This window comes from Papio anubis, chromosome 7 (assembly GCF_008728515.1).
Source record: "Papio anubis isolate 15944 chromosome 7, Panubis1.0, whole genome shotgun sequence".
In the NCBI taxonomy this organism is placed as follows: Eukaryota; Metazoa; Chordata; class Mammalia; order Primates; family Cercopithecidae; genus Papio; species Papio anubis.
The window spans coordinates 28820737-28834121 of NC_044982.1; the positions used below are offsets into that span (position 1 = coordinate 28820737).

Below are 13385 nucleotides of genomic sequence, written 5' to 3' on the forward strand. Positions count from 1 at the left end.
ATAGGGGACAGAGAGTTGTACCAGTTATCAGAAGCCCAGGTAAAGATGGAACTCTGCCATTTACGAGTCTCTCAAAACCTCAGTTCCTGTTCATATAAAGCACACAGCAGAATACACAGGAATAATAATTTTTTTTTTTTTTTAAGGCAGAGTCTCGCTCTGTGTCCCAGGCTGGAGTGCAGTGGCGCGATCTCGGCTCACTGCAAGCTCCACCTCCCGGGTTCACGCCATTCTCCTGCCTCAGCCTCCCAAGTAGCTGGGACTACAGGCGCCCACCACCACACCCAGCTAATTTTTTGTATTTTTAGTAGAGACGGGGTTTCACCATGTTAGCCAGGATGGTCTCAATCTCCTGACCTCGTGATCCGCCTGCCTCAGCCTCCCAAAGTCCTGGGATTACAGGCGTGAGCCACCACGCCCGGCCACAGAGATAATTATTAATGTTTACTGACCCTTGCCCTGCAGCAAGCTTGCTCTAGGTGCTCCACAATCTTTAACTCCATCCATCCCCACATCAAGCCTAGGTGGCAGGTAGTGTTATGATTCCAATTTTAGGGATCAGGAAATGGAGGGATAGGACAGAGAGGGTAAGTAACATGCCCAAGGCCACAAAGCCAATATACCAACAGGCAGTTTGGCTCTTGCCTACCGCCAAGGCTCGCTATGAAGCTCCAGGCCGTGTGAAAGCAGACTGAGGGAACACATGTGCAATCCTGGCAGAGGGCCACGTGGGGAATTATGACGGTTAATTTTATACGTCAACCTGGCGGGGCCACGGCACCCAGATATTGGGCCAAGCATTACTCTGGATGTTTCTGTGAGGGGTTTTGTTTTTGTTTTTGTTTTGATACAGGGTGTCACTCTGTCACCTGGGAGGCTGGAGTGCAGTGGAATGATCTTGCCTCACTGCAACCTCCACCTCCCGGGGGGTTCAAGGGATTCTCCTGCCTCACCCTCCTGAGTAGCTGGGATTACAGGTGTGCACGACCACACTTGGCTAAATTTTGTATTTTTTTTTAGTAGAGATGGAGGTTTCACCATGTTGCCCAGGCTGGTCTCGAACTCCTGACGTCGGGTGATCTGCCTGCCTCAGCCTCCCAAAGTCCTGGGATTACAGGCATAAGCCATCGCACTCAGCTGTGTGAGGGTACTTTTAAGTGACATTTACAGTTTGTTTTATTAATTCAATTTTTTAAAAAACTTTTTTAACAGAGATGGGGTCTCACTATATTGCCCAGGTTTGTCTCGAACTCCTGGGCTCAAGCAATCCTCCCATCTCAGCCTCCCAAAGTGCTGGGATTACAGGCATGAGTCGCTGTGCCCAGCCAAGATTTACAGTTATATTAGTGGACTGTGAATAAAACAGATTACTCTCCATAGCACGGGTGGGCCTCATGCAGTCAGATAAGGGGCTGAATAGAACAAAGACTGACCTTCCCCAAGCAACAAGGAATTCTGCCAGCAGGTAACCTTCAAACAGCCTTCAGACTTGAACTGCACCATCGGCTCTTCTCTCCAGCCTGCTGCATCACTCTGCAGATTTTGGACTTCCCAGCCTCTATAACCCACATCAGGCAATTCCTTAACATCAGTTGGTCTCTTTCTTTTTTTCTCTCTCTCTCCATACACACACACAAGTAAACATGCATGCACAAACACACACACACACACACACACACATATTCATATCCTATTGGTTCTGTTTCTCTAGAGAGCCCTGACTTACACAGGAATGAAATCCAGCCCAGCCCTGGCCAACCTGCCATAGACTGGAGGAAGGGATGCAAAAAGAGAGCGCCTTTCCCCCACTCCCATCAAGTTCTCCACAGGACAGCAGAGGTGCTGTGTGCCCCTCACCGAGGCAGGCCTTCTCCTGCCTTGTCTTTCCACTTCTGCCTTGTTCGTGCTGGTCCTTGCACCTACAGTGCCTTCTCTCTGCCCCACCACCGAGCAGGATAAACCATTGATATTCTTGGAGGAAAGGCTTCTTTATCTCTTTTCTGAACATTTGCTTAAACCTTGAGCAAACAAGACAAGCCGCCCTCCCACTGCACCCACAGGCTCTTACAAAACAACTGGATATGAATTATTCTACCTGTTGCACAACGGTACCCCTGCACCTTCTCTCTCCTTCATTCTCATTGAAACTCCAGTCAGGTGGTACATCAAGAACACAGAGCACCAGCAACATACACTTGTCCCTAGATACTATGGGGAGCTGTAAAATAAGGTCCCCTGGGAGGAAAGATCAGGGGGTGAAAAACTGATAAAAACTAATTTCAAAGTACAAAAGCCAAACCACACCACCCAGACACCAATATAAGCATTGCCCCTAACAGAGGTATTTCTGTGCTCCATGCCAGCAGCTGGCCTCATTTCCTTCAGTTTCTCATGGGATTTCAGAGGTGGAAAGAACTTTATCTGATACAACTATATTCTAGGACATAACTGGATCTTTTTTTTTTTTGAGACAGAGTCTCACTTTCTTGCCCAGGCTGGAGTCCAGTAGGCTGATCTCAGCTCACTGCAACCTCCGCCTCCCGGGTTCAAGTGATTCTCCTGTCTCAGCCTTCCAAATAGCTTGGATGACAGGCGCCCGCCACCACACCCAGCTAATTTTTCTATTTTTAGTAGAGACAGGGTTTCACCATGTTGGTCAGGCTGGTCTCGAACGCCTGACCTCAAGTGATCCACCTGCCTCAGCCTCCCAGTGGGATTATAGGCATGAGACACCATGCACGGCTTGGACCATTTCTTGAAATAGGCTGTAACAAGATCTGACTTGTCTGTATGTCATGGGGGCAGGTATAGATGTGTGTGTGTGTACATGACCAAAGATAACAGCACGGTGCGGTTCACAATTCTACAGATCATCCCTTAATTCCCACGATAACTCTATCCCCAAGCTTCCCACCCACCTCAGACCTCCCCATCTATATCTTCCTCCCCTTTTCAAAGATGACCTCATCTCCCACATTACTAAAAATTCAAGCTATTAGGCAAATTCTTTCAATCACCCAACCACAGGCCCCACCCCACTCCGTATATCTCAGTTTCTTCATCCTTCTTTTGATCAGTCCCTCCCCAAGTCCTTCTCTCCCTCAGGCTCACATTCTGAAAAGAACATTCTAGGCCCTTCATAATGTAGCCTCAGCCCCAAACCTACAATCTCTGCTCCAGTATTCACCGGCTGAATGCCACATTGTAATCAACAAGACTTCACTGTTCACCTCCGTGCTTTATGCTTTCCTGTCCCTGCACCTCTGCTGAGCCCAGCTTATTAATCAGTAATCACTTCCTCCAACATCCACGTCCTCCAATTCCATCCATCTCTAAGGGACTGGGTCAGAGGCCACCTGCTTCAGAAAGCCTCCATCTGCCCAAGGCAACCTCTCTCTCCTCAGCAAGCTCCTTGAGCACCATGTGGCCATGTATTACCATGATGAGTGAACCTCCCAAGACCCTGGACTGTGAGGACTGGAAAGAGGTCTTACCCGTCCCTGGCTACACCCAAGTATCCATCACTGTCCTTTTTCACTAAATACCAACTGCGTAGACCAGCAGGAGAGAGAAGGAATGAAGGAAACGGTGCTGAGGCACAGAATCACTAGCCATTAGAGACTGTGGAGCATCAGAGAACTCCTAACCCCAACGCCACGTCCTCCAACATGGAGCCAAGGGCTCAGGCACCCAGGGTGGTCAACAGCCTCGTGACTGAGGCCTATGCATACCCATTCAGGGTGTAGAGATGTCAGTCTGGGTTCCTTCAACAGCATGAACCATGCCCAAGAGTAGAAAGAGCCCCAGTCTCGTCCACCTGGTCAGGGATCCCTCAAAAGGGAAGGGCCAGGTCTTCACAACCATCCCTGACTTGCAAGCTCAGGCGCCATCTGCTGGCCAAGGTCAGCACTGCATCTGGACCCACAGCCCCAAGGGCAGTCAAGGGGACCAAGGCTGGGAACACCCCTGACCCAGTCCAGAGCCAGGTCACTTTTGAGGAGACAGAAACGACCCCACTTCCCAGAGGCTGGGCTCCTGTTTGCCTCCTGGAACCTGTCTTTCAGGATATAAGCCTAACATCCAAATAAAGGAAAAAAGTAAGTTTCTTTCTGGTAATACTAGCTGAGAAACTTCCAAGATACACACATAGACACACACAACTGCTTTTTTTTCCTGCCAAATAGAAGCTGTTATGTAGAGGACAAATCACCAGCCTGGGAATTAGAGGACGTGAGGTCTTATCCTGCTGCTTGTCATGGGCCCTCCCTTAGCAATGTGGCCCCCAGCACACTCCCTGCCTGAGCCAATGCTATGCAAGGATGGTGCCCCTTCAAGTGCCCTCACCTCTGCACTGATGGTGCCAGCTGATGTGCAGAAATTCTGACTGATCCAGAAATGAATATGAACCGTGGGGTCCAGAAGTACTGCACCCTCAATCTTACCCCCACACCCATGCTGGCAACACCCCACAGGGCCGGGCCCCACCTGCCTGCGACAGGGACGGGTCTGAGGACATAGTGACCTCTAACACTGCTGTTGGCCATCCAAGTGTCTCTCACCGCGCCTCCACTCTCTACAGTCTGAGCTTTAGGAGCACTTACGGAATCTCTGAGTCCAAGGTAACCTCAAGCCTATCTGAGGACCGGGACCTAGGAAGGTGGTGAGGCAAGACTGACAGCCTCTTTTAAGCCAGGGATGAAACAGAGCTTTCTACAGGTCTTGGGCTGCCATGGAGCTGAGGATGAGTGGGGCCCACTCAAGCATCCTGGGGGCGAGACTGCTCCCCGAGAAGTGTCATGGGAGGGGCTGGAGGAGGCTGGAAATGCCAAGTGAGTGACATTCCCCCGCCCTCACACCCCCACACGCACCCACCCTTCTTCCCACATGGCCCCGCTCCCCTCCCTCCACCCACACACTGGGAAAGTGTGTCACCAGGGAACAAATGCCATCTTCCCAGGGGGAGGAGGAGGAAGATGGCAGGGAAGACGGAGTGTGTGCCTGTGGGGCCCTGGTAAGAACCCAGAGGGCTCTGAAGAAGCTCCCCAGCTATGAGGGATGCCCCTCAGAACCATGACATGGACAGTGGCCCATTTTCTCAGGGAGCTAAAGAAGCATTGTGGGGCAGGAGCCACATGGCCACTGTGCTCAGGGCTAATCGGCAGGGGGTGGAGGGGATCGGAGAAGGGGCCCTGAAGAGCAGGCGATGTGCTCCAACCCCAAACATTCTTTAGCCAGCTGGGTGGACCACCATGACTGCTGACACTCCAAACTGCCCTCACTCCACCCTGGCTTGGGGACAGCCACTGACATGCCCTTGTCCCACCTCCCTCCCCAGCTCGCCAGACAAGTCAGCCTCCAAGGGTTAACCTGATGCCTTCTGCTCCTTTTTTCCACCCCCAGAGAGCTGCCGCATGCCAGCAATGATGCACTTCACACTGTTATTACCGTGATTTATTTAGTTTTAATTTTGGGGTGAATCTCGTGCTGTTAGAAGCTGGGGGCCAAGAGTCTTGTTAAGAGGCAAAGCCATGCGTGGGCCGGCACTGTGCCAATTCAGTCCCCTCTGCCTAGGGTCCTTCTCTCCTGACCCTGATCCTCCCAGCTTGCAGCCTGCTCCCTGAAGCCAGCCACAGATCGGGTTTACCTTTCACTCACTGTCCCTCCCTTTGGAGGAAATGTTCCTCAGTGGCAGAGGAGTCAGACGTTTCTATGCTCACCCGCTGTGTGATCCAAGCCCCGCATCAGGCCAGGATATCACTGAGAAGCGGGACACCTTTAGATGGATGCTGCGTAGCTGGGGCCGGCTCCATATTAAGGGACCAATGGTCAGGGCCAGCTCCCTGTAAAAAGGGAACCACTGGTCTTTATCAAACCTCTGCCCCACTCTCCCGGCCCTGCGCCAAGTAGCCTAAGGACACTATTTCTAGTTCATCCATTGGCTCTTTAAGCAGCCCCAGGGCACCTGCTAGGTATTGTTTTGGAGCCGTAAATAGAGTAAAAGGACTGTCTTGGTCTTCATCCTCAAAGACTATGACTTGCAGGGAAACCCTTAGACACAACTAATCAATCCACAAGTTGCACAAGTGCAGGGAGCAAAGTTCTGCAGAGCCCAAAGGTGGGATAAGATCGGTCAAGGAAGGGTCACAGAAGACTTCCTAGAAGAGCTTGGGTTTGGATGGGAAACCCAGCACCTAGCACCCTGCCTGGGATTTGCTAGCTGGGTAGACAGATAGGCAGATGGCCTGAAGTCACTTGACAAGTAAAGAAAGAAGCAAAGACACCAGGCAGATGGTAGACCATGGCACAAGCACTGAGGACTAAGAGAACACAGTGAGCTTCAGACAGGTAGCACAATGGGACCAGAGCATGGGGAAATAACCATAATAGTATAGAACACCATTACTATACAAATAATAGCTAATATTTGTTGAGCACTTGCTCTACATCAGGTACTACACTAAGCACCTTCTATTCATTATCCCATCTAATCCACACAGCAACCTTATGTGGTGGGCTACAGATAAGGAAAGTGAGGTGCCAAGATCAATCATGTGTGCAAAGTCCAAGCTCTTGGCTCTAGAGTCTAAACCACAGTGTCACTCTGCCCCACCAACTTATAGACAGGTAGGTGGAAACCAGATGGGATGGGCTTGAAAGCCCTGCTGAGGATAAAGCTTCAATAAGGCATTAAACCTTCAGTAAGTGACAGATATTATTAGGTTGAACCATATGAATCATATATAGGTTTCAGGTCAGTAACAGTCTCATAGGAACTATTTCATATGGTTGAACTGGTATGTTTCACTGAGGGCCACTGAGATTCCTTCTAACCTCTTTGATTTCAGCACTGAGAGTGGCTGTGACATTTGGTTTTGTGTCACTGGTGGATCCCCAGCACCCTGGCCGAGACTGCAAGAATTCAGCTGGGGCCTTTTCTGAAGCATCCCAACCCAGGCCCATCCCCGCTGCAAAGGTGGGTACCTCCTTGCCCAGATCCTCTCGGATGACCTGGCGGATCTCTTGCATGCTGCTCTGTGGAGCCTGGCTGTGCAGGACCTTCAGCGTGCTGGTGTACTCCTCTGGCAACAGGTAGTCCAGTGCCCCCAGGTGCTGGCCGACCTTGATGAAGGTGCCCCGGTTGGCACAGCAGAGCTCACAGAGACGCCTGGCAGAGCGAAGGTGCACCTGCAGGAAGACAGGCCAGGGCCAGAGAGGTGTGAGTACAGACTGTTCCCTAGACCTTGTTCCCTTCGCCTTCCTGCTCTGCTTGAAAACCCTCATTACCCCACAATGTCCAGGGAAGGTGCATGCACACGCGCGCGCACACACACACACACACACACACACACACCCCTTCTCCCTTGGTGTCCAGCTTCCTGGTACGTAGGGCAGTCAACTCCAACCTCATACAGAGGCCGCCCTTCATACATGGCCCAGTGCTTCCTACCTCCTCCTCTTCATCAAAACTTACCTAGTCTGGGTCCCCCTCCCTAGAAATAAGCATTCAAGGCTTTTAACCAAGTCTAACCTACTAATGATTCATTCAAGGGACACGGAGTTAAAGTATTTGCCACCCACCCCTCAGACATACCAATTATGCTTTGTTTGTTTGGATTGCCACGTTTTATAAAACATGGTCATAGGTATTGTATCTTTTAATCTTCACAGCACCTCAGGGAAGCAAGTTTTGCTATCTTTAAAGAAGACAAATTAGGTTGTTTTGTTTCTAAAGAAATTGCTAGGCCAGGTGCAGTGGCTCATGCCTGTAATCCCAACACTTTGGGAGGCTGAGGCAGGTGGATCATGAGGTCAGGAGTTCAAGACCAGCCAGGCCAAGATGGTGAAACCCCATCCCTACTAAAAATACAAAAAAATTATCCGGGCATGATGGCAGGCACCTGTAATCCTAGCTACTTGGGAGGCTGAGGCAGAGAATTGCTTGAACCCAGGAGGTAGAGGTTGCAGTGAGCTGAGATCATACCACTGCACTCTAGCCTGGGCAACAGAGTGAGACTCCGTCTCGAAAAAAAAAAAAAAAAAAAAAAGAAATCACTAATAAATATCAAAGGAAGGTCTAGAAACTACTCCAAAATCTACGGTTCTTTGGTGCAGCAAACTTTAGCAGAGGTCTCTTATTAACTAGAGGAGTCACTGTAGTGAGGGGTATGAGGCACATGGAGAAGCCATCTGGGCAGGTTGTCTAGGACAGAGAGCAGCCTTAATTCACATCTGGGTGCTCACCGGTCCTTCCAGAGTTGGAAGGTGGCCCCATCTGCCCCCAGGCTGCATATCCACAGTCATCCCTGCAGCCCAACTGAGGGCCTTGGTACTATAAGAGTCCTACCTTCTAAGAGCTAAGCCTCTGAGGCAGGATGAGGCCATGGGCACATGCAGAAGACAAGGGACCCCAGTACCCTGTGGGGACCTGGCACCTGCCTTCTCCCAACTCAGTCAACCAAGAGAGTGAACCACGAGGATGGACTTACACTTTTCAGTGCCACGTAGGATGCTGATGTAATTAACACATATTGGGGGCCATAAAATCATGTGAGGAGTTAAATAACAGTTGACAACAAAGGTGGAAGAAGTGTTCAAAGATCCTATATAATTAGTTGCCAAGTGAATCACACAGGAAATTTAGAAATTAAGAGGAGTTTTTTTGTTTTTGTTTTTGTTTTAGCTCCCACATATAAGAGAGAACATGTGATATTGGAGGTAGAGTGGAAAAACAGATAACAAACTAGGAAATATGGGTGGTGGGAAGGGCGAGGATGAAGAGAAGTGGATTAAAGGGTACAAACATAAAGTAAACTTGAAGGGATAAATTCAACGTTTGATAGCAGAGGAGAATGACTATATTTAGAAAACTGTATTATACTCAGGTGATAGCTACCCTAAATACCCTGACTTAATCACCACACATTATAAATGTGTAAGAATTTCCCACGTACTCCATAAATGTGCACAATTTTTTTTTGAGAAAGGGTCTCGCTGTGTCTCCCAGAGTGGAGTGCAGTGGCATAATCATGGCTCACAGTAGTCCCCATCTCCCAGGCTCAAGCGATCCACCCACCTCGGCCTCCCAAAGTGCTGGGATTACCGTCATGAGCCACCACGCCCAGACTGCTGCCGCCCAGAAGAGACGGCTGCAGCCCTGAACACCCTCAACCCAGCAGCCAAAGGGCACATCCGCCCACCTCCTGCCACAGCAGAGGGGATGCCTCACACTCCAGGCACTACCAGGCCATCCTTAGGCCCGCAGGCACCTGTCCACTTCGAGCTTTGTGAGACATTTTTTCTTTTTCTTTTTCTTTTTTTTTTTTTTGAGACACCTAGGCTGCAGTGCAGTAGTGCAGTCTCAGCTCATTGCAACCTCTGTCTCCCAGATACAAGCGATTCTCCTGCCTCAGCCTCCTAACTAATTTTAGCCACGCACCACCACGCCCAGCCAATTTTTGTATTTTTAGCAGAGATGAGGTTTCACTATGTTGGCCAGGCTGGTCTTGAACTCCTGACCTCAAGTAATCTGCCCACCTTGCCCTCCCAAAGCGCTAGGATTATGTAATGAGTTTTAATCTGCCTCATATTAGTGAAAAGCATTGTCATAGCCAGCTTGGCTTGGGGTTTGGGAGGGAGGCAATGAATAGCTAATAAAATCAACTCAGTGTTGATTAGTTATTGATTAGGCAAGATGGAGTCAAAGCAATCCCTTTACCCACATCTAAAGCCCCAAGAGCAGGGGCCCTAGTCCCCAAGCTAGGCAGAAAGCTATCAATGTCAGACTGAATCCATGGGGCTCCCCATGAGAACTGGGCAATATCTCCAATGGGGCTTAGGGTCGTGTAAGTGACAGAGAGGAACGAGACCATCCGATAGTCATACATACACACCCCACACACAGAGAGACAGGCAGACACAGAAAGAGAAGGCGACAGACCCCAAACTGACCTTTGATTAATTCTTCTAGTCAGAAAGTTAAGCCCCAAAGGAATGAAATGTTAACAGTGGTATCTCTGGAGTGTGAAATTATAAGAGTACTTTTTTCTTCTATATAGGTTTTCTGTATTTCCCAAATTTCTTTTTTCTGGACACAGAATCTCATTCTGTCGCCCAGGCTGGAGTGCAGTGGCGTGATCTCGGCTCACAGTAGCCTCTGCCTCCCGAGTTCAAGTGATTCTCCTGCCTCAGCCTCCCAAGTAGCTGGGACTACAGAGGCCCGCCACCATGTCTGGCTAATTTTTGTATTTTTAGTAGAGAAGGGGTTTTTCACCATGTTGCCCAGGCTAGTATCGAACTCCTGAGCTCAAGTGATCCACCCGCCTTGGCCTCCCAAAGTGCTGGGATTACAGGTGTGAGCCACTACGCCTGACCTGTATTTCCCAAATTTCTTATGAATAATAAATATTATGATAATGTGGGAAATTTTTTTATCATCCCTTTTCAGCATCTTCTGAGAATGGAAAGTCCAGCTGATCATTTTTTTCAGCTTTAAATGGACAAGATTCTGCGCGCAGACTGGACCAGTTTTGATCAGAGAGAATCCAGCATCTCTTTGCTAATCTGGCAGGGTCCCATGGCACACATGTGTGCTGTCCATCAGGAAAATGAAACTGTAACTCCTCATCCCCAAGAAATCAGGCCCACAGTCTGCAAGTTCTCTTTTCCAGATGTTAACCTTTACGTTGTCATTTAGACAACAAAGTAAAGCTCATCATGTCTTAGGGGAAAAAAACGAGGTGCAGTTTGTAAACATATTAAAAGAATTTAACCTCAGACTGAACCCCACCCTGACCACACATAGTTCTGTAGTTAAGAACACAGGACTTCAGAGTGTCTCAGGCTACATCCCAACTTTACCACACAGAAGCTGGTGGACTTGGGCGAATTACGTAACCTTTCCCTACTTCAGTTTTTTCATCTATAAAAGTAAGATAATAATAGTACCTACACCTCATAGGGCTGCTATGAAGATTAAATGAGGTGAGGTAATATACGTATCCATTTAGCCAGAGCTGGTACTTCTATACTTACTACAAGGGTATTGGGATTTGTTTCAATCACATGCGGTAAGACACACAAACACAGAAATGATTACCATGAAAGCAGAAGCCTTTGCTGACAAGTCTCTAGAAATAGATGGCATGATGGCATGCCATGCCAGGCCACGTGGGGAAAGAAGCACCAGAACTAAAGGCAGAGGGGGAAAGCAGGAAAATGTGGACAAGAGCCTTTGCTGCTATTCCATGTGAAGGAATGGTCAAGGCAGGGTAAACAGGATAGGACTGGTTACTTTGAATAATTTCATTGGGCTCTGGGGCATAGGAGCTGTCCCTAGTTGTCTACTACTTAATGATGGGGGAATTAGGGCAGGAGAATAGTAGTACAGAGTAAAAGAGCCTGATGAAGTAGGTGGTTGTGAGGTATGGGCTCTGAATTGGTTGATTTGCATATGAAAAGCACACTCCCATGAGTGGGTGGCTCACGCCTGTAATCCCAGCACTTTGGGAGGCCAAGGCGGGTGGATCACCTGAGGTCAGGAGTCCAAGACCAGCTTGGCCAACATGGTGAAACCCTGCCTCTACTAAAAACACAAAAAAATTAGCTGGGTGTGGAGGCAGGCACCTGTGATCCCAGCTACTCAGGAGCCTGAGGCACAAGAATCGCTTGAACCCGGGAGGCAGAGGTTGTAGTGAACCAAGATCACACCACTATACTCCAGCCTGGATGACAGAGTGAGACTCCATCTCAAAAGAAAAAAAGTATATTCCCAAGAGAGCTGCTACCTATCTCTAAGAATTAGTTGACCCTGGGAGCAGCAGTCCCTCCAACGCCAGCAAAACCAAGATGTCAAAGCACCAGAAAATACAGAAAATAAAAAATAGGATTAATCCAATACTCTAACTATACTTCCTTGGGGATCTCATCCAGTATCATGGCTATAAATACCATCTTCACATTGACACACACAGATGTGTATCTCCTGCCCAGGCCTCTCCTCTGACTGGAGCTTGCTGATTACAGCTGCCTCTCTAACATCAATTACTCCGATATCCAACAGGCTCTTCAAACTTAGCCTGACTTTCCCACCACTCCCACTACCACCAAACCTGTTCTTCCCACAGTCTTCTCCACCTTAGGAAATGGCAAGGTTAAACTTGGACTTTTTCAGGCCATAGATCATGATGTCAACCTTGACATTTCTTCCAAAACAGGAACTAAAATTACCTTCCCATCTGAAAAACTGGACAGCATATATAGAACAATGGTGTTCAAGACACTTGACATTAGGCAAGGAAGAAGAGTGATTCCCGAAAGATGAGAAAGAAACGAGGTGAACATGATGAATGCCCCAGTTCACCGCACTGGGAGCTCCCAGGCTGAGGTGGCACGGAGGGGAAGCCAGGTAGTGACCGGAAGACTCCTCAATTGAGGAGATAGAGCTGAGAGTCAGAAAGAGTTCAAAGGACAGAGTAGTGAAGAGGAGAGAGCTGTACAAAGAAAGAATACTAAAGGTCTGCAGAGATCCCACTGCATATACAGCTGAGTACCGATCAGCACCTGCAAATCCAAAAATGGTCTGAGTCCAGGAAAAGAACAACCCAAAAGGTTTAGGGTTAACAGTACCCAGCATCCACATAGGACCTATTTCCACCCGCCAAACTGAAAAAAAACTCATCATTCATGGGATATTTGTGGCAATATCCAGAAGGGCTTTGCATCAGTAATGGCATATATCCCAAAACAAATACTGTTCCATTCCCATCTAACAAATATTAAAAGCAAGATCTGAAAAAAGCAAACTACTTCAAGTAACTTAACTGTGTCCTAGAACAAAGCTCAATATTTATAAGAATACAAAAATATCTACCACCCTAAAAATAAAAGCACAATGCCAGGCACAGTGGCTCACACCTGTAATCCCAGCACTTTGGGAGGCCAAGACAGGCAGAGCACCTGAGCTCAGGAGTTCAAAACCAGCCTGGGCAATATGGCAAAATTCCATCTCTACAAAAAATACAACAATTAGCTAGACACGGTGGCACGCACCTGAAATCCCAGCTACTTGGGAGGCAGAGGCAGGAGAACTGCCTGAGCCCAGGAGGCAAAGGTTGCAGTGAACCAAGGCCTGGATGACACAAAAGAGACAGAAAGAGAATCCTATCAAACTTTTAGAGATGAAAAACATAATGCATGAGATGAAAAGCACACAAGATGCGATTAATGGCAGATTAGACATTGCAGGGGAAAAAAAGTATCAGGCCAGGCATGGTGGCTCACACCTGTAATCCCAGCACGTTGGGAATCCAAGGGGGATGATGGATTGCCTGAGCCAGAGATTTTGAGACCAGCCTGGGCAACATGGCAAGACCTTGTCTCTAAAATAT

General features: G+C 48.5%; 1 protein-coding gene across 5 annotated transcripts in view; it reads right to left on the bottom strand.

The window, feature by feature from the left end:
• Positions 1-13385, bottom strand: part of ADCK1 (aarF domain containing kinase 1) — a 129983-nt gene that overhangs the window by 68150 nt on the left and 48448 nt on the right. For all 5 annotated transcript variants that reach the window (XM_009212045.3, XM_009212046.4, XM_021941445.2 and 2 more), the window contains exon 4: positions 6982-7185. In XM_009212045.3, the coding sequence (XP_009210309.1) occupies positions 6982-7185 (204 nt within the window). The remainder of the gene's footprint in view (positions 1-6981; positions 7186-13385) is intronic.